The sequence below is a fragment of the Eretmochelys imbricata genome, chromosome 9, assembly GCF_965152235.1.
Source record: "Eretmochelys imbricata isolate rEreImb1 chromosome 9, rEreImb1.hap1, whole genome shotgun sequence".
In the NCBI taxonomy this organism is placed as follows: domain Eukaryota; kingdom Metazoa; phylum Chordata; order Testudines; family Cheloniidae; genus Eretmochelys; species Eretmochelys imbricata.
In genome coordinates this window covers 25,061,863-25,077,264 of record NC_135580.1, presented here as the reverse complement: position 1 = coordinate 25,077,264, position 15,402 = coordinate 25,061,863, and the positions used below count along the sequence as shown (strand labels likewise).

The window sequence follows — 15,402 nt, the reverse complement described above, 5'->3', positions numbered from 1 at the left end:
AAGCACAAGGAATCAGTGGTACTAGAAGGTAAAGACCACTTTCGTTTAAATCTTTCTGCTTTTGTACTTTTGTTGTGGTTCTTATGCCAAAAATACAAATTCTGGAGTTTGTACAGACTTGGTACAGCTAGTACTTTCCATTACAGTGATTAGCCTTCACAAGTGACCAGCTGCCTCAGACTGCAATTAGACACACAGTTCAGTATGTTCTTTCTTTCCAGTAAATTCATAGATTATGGTAATTCAAGGAAAAGTTTACAGAAAGTTGTGCCAGGTCAAAAAGAAAAGGTCAAAAGACATCACCTATTTTTCCTCTGGACAGACTATTTTTCTTGTTCTAGGACTATTTACACAAAGTTTTTGAAGTAGATTATTAATAACAATCTCTCATACTTCTGAAGCAAGTTGCAGCTAAGGATCTGCAAAAACTTTGCAAATATAAATCGATTAAGACTCGTAAATCCCTTGTAAAATAGGCGGGTGTTATTAAACTCATTTTATAGACATGGAAATTGAACTTTAAAAAAAATCACACTTGACAGCATTTGATCTCTGAAAGGGCCTTTGACACAGCACAGAGAAGAGAAAAAAAAACAACAAAATGTAGGAAAATTAGGTGATAAAATCTCAAAAACTGAACTCAGAGGCAAATGTAATTTCTTGAACTGCTTTCAATTCATTTTTTAAAAAGTGACTAGACTTCAGGTTGATGGAGTCTCTTTAAGTGATTTGACAGCAGCACCCAGGACACAACAGCCACGGTGATGGTGAGCTGAGCTGAGTGGGCTCAATGCTTGCCCTGGTATGGCGTCTGCACAGAAAAAAGGAGCGAAACAATTGTCTGCAGTTGCTTTCACAGAGGGAGGTGTGACTGACAATATTTACCCAAAACCACCCGCCACAATGTTTTTGCCCCATCAGGCATTGGGAGCTTAACCCAGAATTCCAATGGTGGCGGAGACTGTGGGAACTGTGGGATAGCTACCCACAGTGCACCGCTCCGTAAGTCGATGCTAGCCACGGTAGTGAAGACGCACTCAGCCGACTTAATGTGGACATATGCAATCAACTGTATAAAATCAATTTCTAAAAATCGACTTCTATAAAATAGACCTAATTTCGTAGTGTAGACATACCCTAAGATTACACCATAAGGCCCTGTGTCTGAACAGCACCCCTCAAGAGGTGCAGCTTAGGAATGGCAGCGCAAAGGTGGCTTTCTGCCTGCCACCATTGTACCTCTGGGCTTCTGTGCTGAGCTGGAGCATGCTTGAACCTTGGCCTAACTTAGAGCACCTCAGAGGCTGCTCTAATTTATGACGGCTTTGAACAGCTCCCTATGGGTCATCTACCATGCCAAAATTGTAGTGCATAAGTACAGTGGACTCCAGTCACCCCCCCACCCTTTCCTGCCCTGTCCCTTTCTGCCTCATGCATGCCCCTACACTGTGTTCTGCAAGGTGGCAGGTTGTACAGGGACATTACATTGGCTCTGTGCCTCCCAAGAAATGCCTCTTTCCCGCCCCACTATTGTATTATTCCCTAAGGAGAGTTACACCAGTTTTGAGGTCCATTTTTCATGTCTGACCACAGAATCAGGGCCTATGTTTTGTGGACTATCTAGAAACAGAATGTTGATTTCCTGATGCCTAGTTCTGTAATCTAACCATTACACCATGCTCCTCTTCTATTATGTGATATTAACTTGAGGACAAGGCATAAACTTGTGCTATAACATGCTCTGTTTTTGAAAACATGGTAATGCTATGGGGAAATGAATGACACTTGGATAGCTGCAATTAAGGGGCATGAGATTTGCATAATAAAACAAAAGCAAATGGAAAAATCTTCTCAGGAGATACCTTTCAGGTACGACAATCAGATGAAAATGATTTGAAACTAGCTTTATAATGACAAACACTTAGTATAACAGAGCTAGCTAATGAGTTACTGAATTACCAAAACATAAAAGTTTAATTCTTGTTTACAATTGTTTCTCTCCTATGTAGGTCAACATTTGATGTCAGTTAAGCCTCCAGATACGTTGGCTTGTTATTGCATTGCTGAGCTCTGAGCTGACAAAAGGACCAAAAATCACTCCTAAAAGCCACAGTCAAGCACAGCAAGGCTTCAGACAGGAATGGGAAGAGACAAATGGGTATCATTAGTGGCCACTTAAATTGTATCAGATTAATGAATCAGCAAAAGTCTAGCCTCAGGGCTGGTCTACATTAAAGCTGTAAGTTGACGTAAGTTCGTAAGTTACATAACTGAAGTCGAAGTCGACCTAAGTTAGGCTACTTCAGTTACGTAAGTTACATAACTGAAGTCGACGTAACTGAGGTCAACTTTCAGTGGTGTCTACACCACGCTGTGTTGACGGGAGATGCTCTCCCGCCAACTTACTGTACACTTCTCACGGAGGTGGAGTACAGACGTTGACGGGAAAACGCTCTGCCACTGACTTAGCTTGTCTTCACCAGACTCGTTAAATCGACACCACTGCATCAATCGCAGCAATGCCGATTTACCCGTAAGTATACACAAGCCCTCAAATTTGATACTGCTAGTTGACAGCATCCCACTCAATGGCTGGATATGGCTACAGTCATTGATATCTGCAACACTCTCATCTTCAACAATTTTCTTGGCTCATATTCATTAGATGTAACTGCTAAGCTCAGATGTCATTAATTTCTCCAAGGTGAAAGACTCATGCCCAACATGACTCCCTCCTGGAGGAAATTACTATCATTTTTGTAAATAATCAAAGTGATGACCTTTTGGTGACTTATGTATTTGACTTCCTAATTCCAGATTTGGTTATTTTCACCTAATCAGCAATTAGGTGTGTACCAAAGAATGTACTAAGTGGCAGGATTCTAGCTCAAAAGGGAAACTGCGTGGTTGATATCTGATCATAATTACTAATCCCCTGAGAACAACTGATGACTTTTGGTGACCTCCTGTGGAAAGATCAATGTTCAAATTTGTGAGAAGAGGAAGGGATCAGAGGAAAAGTCTTTAACAGTCAGACATGACAAGGTGGGGCTTTGGTCTCACCAGTAAATTCATTTTCAACAAAAGAGATTATCAATCTGGAAATGGGCTCCTTCTCCTTGTGGCGTGGCCTCAGTTCAGGAGGCTCTGCCCCCTAGGTTCTGCTACCCTCCCTCCTCCAATCAAAGCTTCCCTCCCTCTCAAAGAAGTAAGCAGGCTGGGCAGTATAAACCTGCCAGAATGATGCTCAGCTTTAGGCAGGTGCTCCTTATCCAGCCTCCCGGTATCAGTATCATAGAATATCAGGGTTGGAAGGGACCTCAGGAGGTCATCTCGTCCAACTCCCTGCTCAAAGCAGGACCGATCCCCAATTAAATCGTCCCAGCCAGGGCTTTGTCAAGCCTAACCTTAAAAACCTCTAAGGAAGGAGACTCCACCACCTCCCTAGGTAACCCATTCCAGTGCTTCACCACCCTCCTAGTGAAATAGTTTTTCCTAATATCCAACCTAAACCTCCCCCACTGCAACTTGAGACCATTACTCCTCGTTCTGTCATCTGCTGCCACTGAGAACAGTCTAGATCCATCCTCTTTGGAACCCCCTTTCAGGTAGTTGAAAACAGCTATCAAATCCCCCCTCATTCTTCTCTTCTGCAGACTAAATAATCCCAATTCTCTCAGCCTCTCCTCATAAGTCATGTGCTCCAGCCCCCTAATCATTTTTTGTTGCCCTCCGCTGGACTCTTTCCAATTTTTCCACATCCTTCTTGTGGAGCAGTAGCGGAGGTTTGGGGAAAGACAGTGGGCTGCAGGCTCAAATTACCTAGCAGCATCTCGGGGCAATCAATGGGCGACTCACAGCAGTAAATGCTATGCCCATTAGTAAATCAGGCCCTAAGAAAGTATCACTGGTTATTAACTCACTGTAATATGCTGTGATGGGGCGTCTGCCCCCACACTAGACCATGAAGCGTTAACAGAACCCTGGGGAAGCTGCGCAACAAGCAGCCTATTAGAGAGAACCCTAGGGAGGCTGCGCAATAGGCAGCCAATTAGAGAAGACCTGAGGGATGCTGTGCAGGAGACAGCCAATTGGAGGGGGCTACGAGGAGCAGCTAATCAGGGCCCTTATAAAAAGAGCCTCAGGGCAGAGAAGGTCAGTCACTCCCTGGAGCTTGAGGAGTGTGGTAGACTGGCTGCCTTGCAGGCTGAGGGCAGTAAGCACCCTAGACTTAGCAGTGCTGTAGGCTGGTGCTGCAGGTTGAGGCCCTGAGGTTAGGGAAAAGAGGGTGCTGGGGCCTCAGGGAAGTGGCCCAGGGAGATCCACAGAGGAATCCGAGGGGATGCCGTAAGTGGCTGCTATATATAAGGTCCATGGGCCGGGACCTGGAGTAGTGGGCGGGCCCAGGTCCCTCCCCCCTGCTCCTTGCCACTGAAGGAAGTGCCTGGACAGTGGACTACAGTTCCCTCAGAAGGGGGGAACATGGAGTGTGGCACAGCCAGAGGGCAGTGTCATGAAAAGGACGCCATGGTCCAGGGAGTTATGTGGGTCCAGGAACAGAGGTGACAGTGGGCAAGACATCACCAGCAGAGGGCAGCTCTAATTCCCTGGACAGCCAGCAGGAGGCGCCGCAGTGGTGAGTCGCCCCCCGTCACGTATGCTTGAAAGCTCAGACAATGTTTAAAATTCAATGCAGAAATACTTTGCTTCACATTTACACAATCAAGTTCTCTTGATTCTGCTCCCATTGATTTTAGTGATTCAGAATTAAACCCTTTGAAATGGTTTTTACAATCTGCCCTGCAGTACAGGAGGGAACATGGCTAAATAGAAATGGAAGTTAGGACTCCAGGGATCTATTTCTCAGCTCCGCCACAGATTTTCTGTCACTTTTAGCAACTCATCTAACCTTTCAGTTTTCAGTTTATATTTTCAGTATAAAATGGCTAGCTGCTTACTTCACCTTGAGGTTTAATCAATTATTGTGGGTGAAGTAAGTTGAGATCTTCAGACTGAAGGAGCTATGGAAGTGGAAAGTGTTAGCATCGTTTACTATACGTTTCAAGCTACACTAAGCAAACAGAGTAAAGACACAGCTGTAAAACTACATTAATTTTGTAACTGTTTCTGTTTTATTTAATGTCTGAGGTCACACTCTCTTATATTGCCACAGTTTGGAATAAAAAACTGACTGGACCAGTTACACCAATGATAATCCAGAATGATGCCACTCACTTAAACAGAGTTACTCCAGATTTATACCCATGTAATTGGGATGAGAATCTACTCTCAGTGTGACACATACTAGTGAGACCATATCTAAAGCACCTGCTTCGCTCACATTCTGTCACCAGCCTTCACTTACCCTTATCTTTCCTCATACAGGACACAATTTATGCCAAAGGACCTGGTGATGTGATGAGACCCACTAGCATGGACCTTTTGACCCATGTGCAGTCTCAGTGACTAGTGAACTTTATCTACGTATGAGTCCATGCTGGCAAATCCCTTCCAGTGCCAATAGTTGCTGCAGTTTCTTTACTAATACAGATTAACATATACCCTTCACATCTGACAGTTCTAGAATCCTCTCTTAACATTTTTAAATAACTGTTCCAAGCTCTTATTTTAGATAAAATAATATTTAAAGGGTTGTTTATAAAATATTACTATGAGCTTTTATTACACGCCAAATCTGCAATGAATATTGCTACTATCCTAATATTACTGCATTTGTCATAACACGAGGAAGGAAAAAAGAATGATCGTACCTGTTTCAGGTTTAGATTTAAGCCCTCATGTGTCGCCTTTAACAGCGCTCTCACGGTGAAACTGTCAGGGTCTTCTTTGTCCCGGATTTGAGATTCTTTTATCAGTGATTCAAGTTTCTTTCTTATAAAAGATTCCATCTGGTGCTCAGTTGTACCATTACTCTGAAATGAATAAACAAATCCTGTTAAAATACATTCAGACACACCAATCCTATTTGAGTAACCCAAATGGAGCAGTATGGATGCTTCCATCCAAGCAAACTATTGATGTTCTCAACATTTCCTCCTACCCTTTCCAAGTACAACTAGGATGATGGAAAAAGCTTTAGTTTGCATCTTCCTATTGGCTGCTTTCCCTGCCATGTTTTTCCCTTTAGTCCTTTTATGTGTAAGTTACGTTGACTTAGGTCACCATTTAGATCACCTCAGAATTTTGCACCTCTGTGTCAGCTTCCCCATATGGGAACAATCGTATCTTACCTACTTACCTACTCTCTCTGAGATGTAGTGAGGAACATACAGCTGACGTGTTGCCACAGCCCTTTGAAAATGTAGAGCACTAAGTGCAACATTATAGCTCTTTCTTGATGGAACACAGATGAGGCATTTTTATTATTAATAATAGTCATTTGTATTGTGATAGCACCTATGGGCCCGATTGTGCTAGGTGCTGTACAAACACAGAAAAAAAATGTTTAGCGGAACTTTTGATGTCAAGGGACTCACATCAGAGTGGAATTCCCTCTTCGTTCCTCTGCTGAGGGGGAGGGAGAGTTCACCCCTATGGAAGAAAGTAAGGGCTTATTACCAAATCCTGCAGATGCTCCAGTGGCAGACACAGGGCCACCCACAAGGAAGCCCTGTACGTCCCTGTTGGGTCTAAGGACTCCCATTCCCTGGCAGTGCAGCTCTTGCCTCGAGTGTCTCCTTTAAGATAATTCTATATGATGGAGGGAGTACCCAGGGAAAGCTAATATAGCCTCTGCCAGTCACTGAGAATGTTTCTGATCAATGGTGTGGGTGCATGAATGGGGAGTTAAAGCTGTGGTCACCATTGGTTGACTAACCTTACCTAGCAAATGTCATAGTTTTTAATGGTTGGGGTTATATTTATAGTTGTATTCAATGGCATCTCTTCGCTTCAACTCCGATCCTGCAAAGATTTAGACAAGTGCTTAAAATTAAGCACAGCCTAAAGGCTTTGCGAATCGGGGACCTAAATTGCATTTAGCAACCTTCACTGTAGCTTAGTTTTTTGTTACTAAATATGAAAAAGTTCCAAGCTGCAAGAAATACGGAGGGAACATAACTTCTTGGGTCACTGAACGAGCAGTCTTTGCCTCATGCTTCATGGACCCAAATCAAAATTCTATTTCTCCATGAGGCTGTCTTGTAGACCATATGGCTCAAATAGCATCACACTACATTCTGACCACAAAGTAATAGGAAAGCCTAAGGCTTTGTAAAAATCAAATGAATCACATCTTCTTGCTCAATGTTAAGTATCACTGCCTTTATCTGTCTTGAGAGAGAGAGAAATTCAGTCCCTTTATGCAATGTACATGACTCATAGAGAAGACTTTGCTGATTTCTTGACATGTAGGTGGTGCCTGTGCATAGAATTAATGAAAAGAAGTGGCGTGAACATCTGCTTTCTCTAAACTAGTTCAGAAGGGAATCTATAGTACCTAAATCTGCAAACTGATTCCCAAGTCAGCCTGTGAAATGTTTAACTCCCAACAGCAGATGTAAATGATAAAGAAAAACAAAACAAAATCTGTTTAAAAAGCTATTGCAAAATATTTATTATAACTGAGAACTACATGGGGATGTGTGTCTGCAGTAAAAACATTCAATATGAATGAAAACTGTGTGTGTGTGTGTGTAATTAAAACAGTCAGTATAAATTAAAATGATATGGGACTGAGTGTGGGTAAAATAAAAAAGCAAGCTCACTGGGCCAAATTCAAACCTGAGATCAATGGAGTTACATCTGCTGATGCCAAATCTGAATTTGGCCCCTTCTATTTGTACCGTACTGTATAATATCTTCTTTCTTGTTCAAAATTTTAAATTAGTGAAGTGTGGCTGCTGCTGGGCTGGACATCTGTTGCATAGAGTGCATCAGCACTGCACAACTGTTTGTTAGGTAGCAACAAACATGGAAATGGCTAAAAATAAAATTAAAGCATCAAAAAAAATAGACCAGAGTTAAATATTTAAAAGAGAGAGTAAGTAAAGGGTCCGGAGTTAAAGGCAACAGAAAAAGAAGAGAAAACAGACAAAAGGCTAAGAAATAATAAAAGAATGGGTTAGAACTGTGAAATTCAGACCACTCTGGTGCTTACATAGGGATTTAGGTGCATGACTTTAGGCATCCAAATTCAAAAATTTTAATCTATATCAGTAATAATATTAACTGGGAGTTTAGGGTGTGTAAGGAACACAGGATTGGGAAAGCAAATTGTGCCATATAATTGTTATACACTTACGTAACAGAGCTTTAACTTGCAGTCATCTTCAATTTCATCAGCACTGTCTTCATCAGAAACCTCCCCTTCTTCAGCATCAGCTCCAAGGTTATATGGTAGCTTCTTACCCTAAAAATTAGCACAAAAATATATATAATATATGTAGAAGTTGCTAGTGTTGGTTACTGGGGAGAAGGCAGGCTAAAATTCTTGTTCATGTTCATAGTTCCAAATAAGGTCTGATGGGAGAATACATTTTTTCAAGTTGTGATCATGACCATGTGGTTTCAGAATTTTTCATTTAGGTTTTGACAGATACCTCCCAGGGAACCAGTTTATCCTAAGGAAAATGACTGCTGGTTAATGGGACAGTATAAGCAAAATATCTGCTTAATGGAATACACCCAGCCAGTGCCAAGAGCATTTTGCTCAGAGCAGATCTACGTAGCACGGTACTTAAGATACTGGCAGCTTCCAACACTATGTCTATGCTAGTAGTTGGACTACTGATACCACAGGTGGAGGTGAAGTGGTAGGAAATTTTAGAGATATAACCCTAGTGTAGAAAAGTCCTCAGAACCTTGCTAAGAAACACAATGTTCAAACACAATTGTAGGCAGTGTGGTTCTGATCTCAGTTTGGACAGGTTCTTCATAATCATTGCCCTTCACAAAGGCCAGATGCTAAGCCCACTGAACTTAATGGGAGTCTTGCTATGGACATCAATGGATTTAGACTACGCCATGAGTCTGGACCAGTCTCTCCGTGCACTGGTAACAGGCGCTAATTATATTGCGTGGGATTTTCAAAGCACCTAATGAAGCTAGGTGCCAATTCCCCTTGAATTTTGAAAATGCTACCTATTTAATGTTTTGATGTTTCCTATTACCTTTCATTACACCATGCAGTTGCTAACTCTGATGCTATCATTGAAGTGATGTAAAACAAATCTTTTAAAGTTATGTCCCCCAGTACTGAATTGCTTAGCTGTGGGTTGTCTATGATCTCTGGAGTCTTGGTAACATCACATTTCTATTCTTAAAGAAGTTTGAGATGCTAGAAAAATAAAAAGAATCCTTCCTGGCAGTAAGTTGCCTCTTTTTAAAAAAACTCAAATGAAAAAAGGGCTGCCATTGGTAATATGTACAGTTTAAGAATTCCTCTCCCAGTAAGATGAGCAGCTCTACAGGCAAATCTGTATCTTGCCTGCTTTTGACAGACGTGCCATGAATATTGCTGCAACTCTTTTAAATCATTAGGCACTGAAGCATCATTATACTGCTAGTCAGCATAAATGCTGTGCAATGTGCTGGTCCTAACTCTAGCAGTAAATTGACTTTATGTAAGATAGTACGTGCCCCACGAGTACTTTAGATTCAGTTTATTGTTCAGTTATCATGTGTTAAAAATAGTAGAGCCCAAAAGTGTATTGTGCATTACTCCATTTTCTGTTCTCCACTGACTAATGGTAGTAATACTTGGTTCCATAATTTACATGCTTAACTCTTGGAATGCAATATTTTCTAGCCATTAGAATACTTAGGATGACATGAGCATATAGACAGATAGATATATGAGGCATCCAAAGGGCACAATTATAAAGATGCTGATTATCTATGCTCTTAACCGCTAAGGCCCTCAGCTTTCTTAAGTTCAGTATGTCACAGTCAATTTCTGCAACAAGAGGTAACTGCCTCAAAGGCAGGGTTAACAAAACCCTTTGGGAAGTCTAATTTTTGACTGGCAGAATTCACTGTCAGCTGCAGGATTCAAAGAACTTTCTATCCTGACGTTTTCAAAAAAATATTGGACATTCTCCCATCTCTAGCGCAGCCTTTTTGTCAGAATGTCTTTGTATAACGAGACTCAGCTGTTTCATGCTCACCTCCAGCAGGCTGTTCTGTGTTATAAAATCAGACACTAAGGCTGACACTCTACATCAGAAGCAGGGAAAGTGCAGACACAAGGGAACTTGATTGCATTTGGCAGTTAGCGTGAGGGAAGCAGGAAAGCATATAGAAATATTGCATGTACAGTTCAGAGTGTAGTCATCAGTCTGAAATTAGTGGCTAATCCATTGCTGCAAGGCAAATATGTCTTACTTGGGTCTGGAAGGAATTTCCCCCAAGCTCATGTCTAGCTTTGAACAGTTGGCTAGTGTGGTGGAATATGGATGCAGCATTTGTTGGCTACTTCTGGTGACAGGATACAAGGCTTGAAGGATTAATGGTAAACAGAACAATAAATCTTCCTGAATTTTCCTATATGATCACTCACTTTGCAAGTGCAGTTCTGTAGATACCTAGCAGTGTATTAATAGAAGGTCTGATAAGGAATAAAAATCAAGATGCCAGTTAATATCTAGGAAATTAAACTTGTATGCTGTGATGTGTGCTTACCTTCACCACTGATTAGGCTCTCTACATTTGTCAATGCCAGATACCGCCACAAACTACATTATTCTCCATGAGATTTATACCGCGAGATAAACAGGACATTAACACTGCATTTTTTTGAATGGATAGTAGTAGTCTGCCAGCCAGAGGGTCCGATTCACCTCTGACTTACACCTTTATAACTCCACTGAAAGTGGAGCCACTCCTGATTTACACTGACCTAAGGGCTTGTCTACTTGGACACCGTTTCAAAAGCGGGTAGATCAAAGTGCACTTCAGAACTGTTAGTTCACAACAGCAGGGTACATTGGATACTTAGCATGCGGCAGGCCAGCGTGGGGTAATTGTACATCCCAGCCCACCACAAACTAGGTGTTTGTGTGGATAAGCCCTAAGTGAGGGGAGAATCAGGCTCAGTGTCTGGATAATACAGTAACACTACATGTTGTTCAGGGATGAAGGATGAACAAATGCATAAATGGAGTACAAATAATGGCAGGGAGCTGTGGAACTGGCTTGTTACTTCCCCAAAAGCTGCTGATTCATAAGTAACAAAGTTTGTTTTTTCTCACATGCCGGGCTGACATGAGTAATAGATGGGATAGCAGTTACAGTATTTTGTGAAATCAAACAGTCTCCAATGATGGTGAAAACAGCCTTTGTCACTTTGAAATGCTGGCCGCTTCAGCTCCATGCTTAGACAGCTAATTCTGTGCTTACAGAGAATGAAGTGTCCTCACCATGCTAAATTAAATTAAAAAGAGGCAGTCTGATAGGGTAAATACATATTACTCATTCTCTCAAAGTACTATCTAGCATTTTCATCTTTATTTCATTATTTTCATCTAGTTCTCTGAAATACCTTTCAGAAAGGAACTGTTTACACTGAAAAGTTCAAATTATTCATCTCAAGACACAACACTGGCACTTTTCCCTTGTTGTTCCTTAGCTCTTCTCTGAAGCATTCTTCTCACTTACATAGCCACAACTGATGTACCATGAAAAAATGCTTTTATCTGATGAACCGTTGCTCTTAGCAGCAGGAAGGTGAGAAGAGAAGGGAAAGAATGCTTTTCTCATAAATTTGAAACGATTTGTCACTCTTTTCTATATTGTGCCTAAAGAATACACTGTAAGGAGAGAAAATTCCCAGCTTAGGATCATAATGCAGACTGGTGCTTAGCACCACTGTGAAGACACCTTAGAAAAACCACAGATCAAATGGAATAGATAGAGATTAGATTAGGGGAATGGGAATCAGGGACCTTGGATTCTATTCTTGACTTTGCCATTGATTCTTTGTTTGATCCTGGCTGCCTCATATTCCCCAGCTATAAATATGGATATAATAATATTGCTCCTACCTCATAGGGCTACTGTGAGTGTAAGTAATTAACAGATGTAAAATGCTTTGAGATCTTCAGGTGAGATAATATATAAATACAAATTATTTATGTATTTTTATTATTATTAATTATTACTGTTATTATTATTTTATTTAATTTAGCCTGGTAATATCACTTTACAAAACGTATCTCAGGATACTTGCTAAGTCTGAAATAAAACCTTTTTAATGTCTGTGTGAAAAGAAACACAAGATCAAAACCCAGCTAACTGTATCTGTTCTGTTGCTTGTGTTACTGGTAATTGCGTTCTTAGGGCCTGAGGGGACAAGAGCTAGGATGATAAGTATAATATACTGACTGTTATTACATTCTGTACATAATACTGGTAGCAAATTACCTTCACTAGGATTTTGCCTTTCAAACTTTGAGGGCTAGGAAGCTGCTTGGAATCTCCAGTGATTACAGATGACAAGTCCAGTTTGTCACTGAATATTTCCTTGAGGTACTGAGCAATCTTCTTTTGCTGCTGGATACTACAGTGATTCTCAATAGACAATATCACTGGAAACCTAAAACAAAAGCAAAACCCCCAGATGACATCATAACAGCTTTTCAAGATATATGACCAGGCAGTCATAATGCAACTTAGAAAGTAGGTTGTTTTACATTCATCTTGCTCTTGCAGTCTCTGTAGCAGCAATTTTGTTTTTAAAATTGTGTTTTTCATCATACTATTACAATCATATCTCCTTGAATAAAGCATGAAAACTGACTAACTGTGATGAGGTGTACAAATCCCACACTGGGCCCAAAGGGGTTGAAAGGCAATACTGGACCCAGGTAACTCTACCCCTCTGGGACTACAGGAGCAGGTTAAAAGGAGCTCAGAAGGCCAGGCAAATGGTGGTGGATAGGCTGCAAAAGAGAGTTCTTCTCCAATAAACCAAATGGAGGATTGAGTCTGACATGGGATCACAGAGCAGGTCAGGTCCGCAGGCAGAGTGTTTCTAACCACCACATCCTGCAAGGCTCTGCTCCTTTGAACTCTTCTGTTAAAGGAGTGACTGTTTGGACTATAGGGGCCATACCTCAAACTGAAGGGACACATAGATAAGAAGTAGCCCAGAGCACTGGACTTGGACTTGCTGCAGGGAGGATCCTGCCAGTGCTGCTTCCCACAGCACTGTGTGCTGGGACCCCCTATTTCACAACCCTCCACCCCCACCCCACCCTTCAGGGCCAAGCCCCAGGTGTGGGTAGAAAGCAGAAAATTCCCGGCTTAGAATCAAGAACAGGCACCTCTACTGCTTTGACAAAGAGATGAGGGGCTGGAAGTTGGGTATGCTAACCACTTGGCTGTCCAGCTCTCTTGAGCACCCATCACACTAATGCAGTGGTTTTCAGCCTATGATCCGCAGACCCCTGGGGTCCACAGACTGTGTCTAAGGGGTCTGCAAAGGGTTGTTGTTACCATAGAACACTGGTTTTCAACTTGTGGTCCCCAGGCCCCTAGAGGGTCCAAAGACTATGTCTACAATTTCCAAAAGGGTACGCACCTCCGTTCAAAAATTTTTAGGGGTCTTCAAATGAAAAAAGGTTGAAAACCAATGAATAAACTCAGAGGGACACATAGTTTGGTTGAGCCCTACACCACCTGGACCAAATTCTGCATCTGGTTACACTGATGCAAATCCAGAGTAATTGCACTGAAGTTAACAGTCACTATGGATTTACACTGGTGTAATTGCAGGTAGAATTTTGCCCTATATTTTTATCTCATTAATAAAGACAACAAGAGTCAAATTCTGCCCTGACATGCACTCTTTGCACCATCATTGAAGTCAATTAGGGTCTCAAGAGCTACCTAATTTCTAAAAACAGCTCACTGTAGCTTCAGAGAAGATCCATGTTGTTTGTTTATGGGTCAAGGTCCTCTAAAGAGTAAGGACCCCATGACACTCTTTGTAAGACCATGTGTGGGTGAAAATATCCCCTCTCCCGTTGTTTTTCAATGTGCATCAGTTGTTTGATTGGCTTTAGCCTTCTGCCCTACAGACAGATGCACACAGGTAGTTCTCTGTGTGTATAGATAGTTACCTTCCCTTCCTGAGTAAAACAGGTATGAAAGGAAAACCCATGTGGAAAATGCCACCAGCTTTCCAGCTAATTTGGTGTGAGGGTAAATATCAATTTGATGGCAGAATAGACATGGGAAGGTCTACAAAGCCAAGATCCACATGAATACAGGCACAGATCTCAGACCCAGTAGTCTGCCATCTCCTCTCTGAGGCCACTACACAGGCTCCCTGTTCTGTGTGGAGTAGGAGTTAGGAGATCAAGTGATCTACAGACCACGTTCTCCTCTTAGGGCTCTGAAAGTTAGCATGCAAAGCAATACTGTTGCCCTAAACAGGATATCTCCCCCTCTGCAGCTTTCAGAGACCTCACAAGGGGAATAAGAGTCCGTGGTGGAGCAGGGATATGAACATGGATCTTCCAAGTTCTCAGCTACCGCCCTAATCACTGGGCTGGTCTTCCTAGCCACTCTACATCCTCTCAGCAAACCTAGCTCACTAGAGGGAAGTATTTAAAAGCTCTATAGGTTCATCCCATGGAGTTCTCAATCTTCTCTGCCCCGCTTCCAAAGTTTTTATCTTGGTGGCAGGAATGATCTAGCCTTCATTTTCAATGTATCATGTTGTGCTTACAGTAGGTGCGGTAGTATCACGATTGACTTTAATAATATGGTATATTCTATAATCCTGAGGCACAATAGGATAAATAATGAGCAGAATGTTACCTTCTTTACCCTTGAACTTCCTAGATTTTTTTACTATGAAGATTTTAGAAAACTTTGTCCTTTTTCAGGCAAATCTGCCACTGAAATTGAGGACACTTATCCCCGAAAGCAACATCATGCCACTAATTTTTAAGCAGAATTCCCCACTGGAAATCAGTGAAAAATTCTTCTTAAAAATGGACCAAAACAACTCTGAAAGTATACAGTTATGGCTATCTCCATATATTAAACAAAAAGATGATTGAGTTGGCGATTTATAACAGATCCTCTGTAGCCTGGGTATTGATTAATGGGAAGATAAAATGTTCACACTGTTAAAAGATAAATCAAAGTTAACAATAGGGAAAATAATCAGATTCGCTGTGTGTTTGAAGGAAGAAATTTACATTGGGATACAATATTTCCATACAAGATTTACTACACAAGAGAAGTAGACTGCTCTACACTCAGAACCTGCATTGCACTTACTCATTTTTGACAAAGGCATTTTTACTGATAGCTTCTACCACATCTCTGAAGAGTATTTTGGAAGTAAAGGTATAACCGTGATGCACTACTGGCTCTCCATCTGGACCATCCCAGCAGTCAACTGTCAAGACAAGAAAACTATACATGAAA

The 15,402-nt window shown here is 41.5% G+C and overlaps 1 protein-coding gene across 3 annotated transcripts in view; it reads right to left on the bottom strand.

Annotated features, from left to right (window-relative positions):
* PLCH1 (phospholipase C eta 1) overlaps positions 1–15,402 on the bottom strand; it is a 131,426-nt gene that overhangs the window by 25,633 nt on the left and 90,391 nt on the right. For all 3 annotated transcript variants that reach the window (XM_077826413.1, XM_077826414.1, XM_077826415.1), the window contains exons 8-11: positions 15,253–15,373; positions 12,382–12,553; positions 8,264–8,371; positions 5,772–5,933 (exon numbers count right to left, since the gene is read on the bottom strand). In XM_077826413.1, the coding sequence (XP_077682539.1) occupies positions 5,772–5,933; positions 8,264–8,371; positions 12,382–12,553; positions 15,253–15,373 (563 nt within the window). The remainder of the gene's footprint in view (positions 1–5,771; positions 5,934–8,263; positions 8,372–12,381; positions 12,554–15,252; positions 15,374–15,402) is intronic.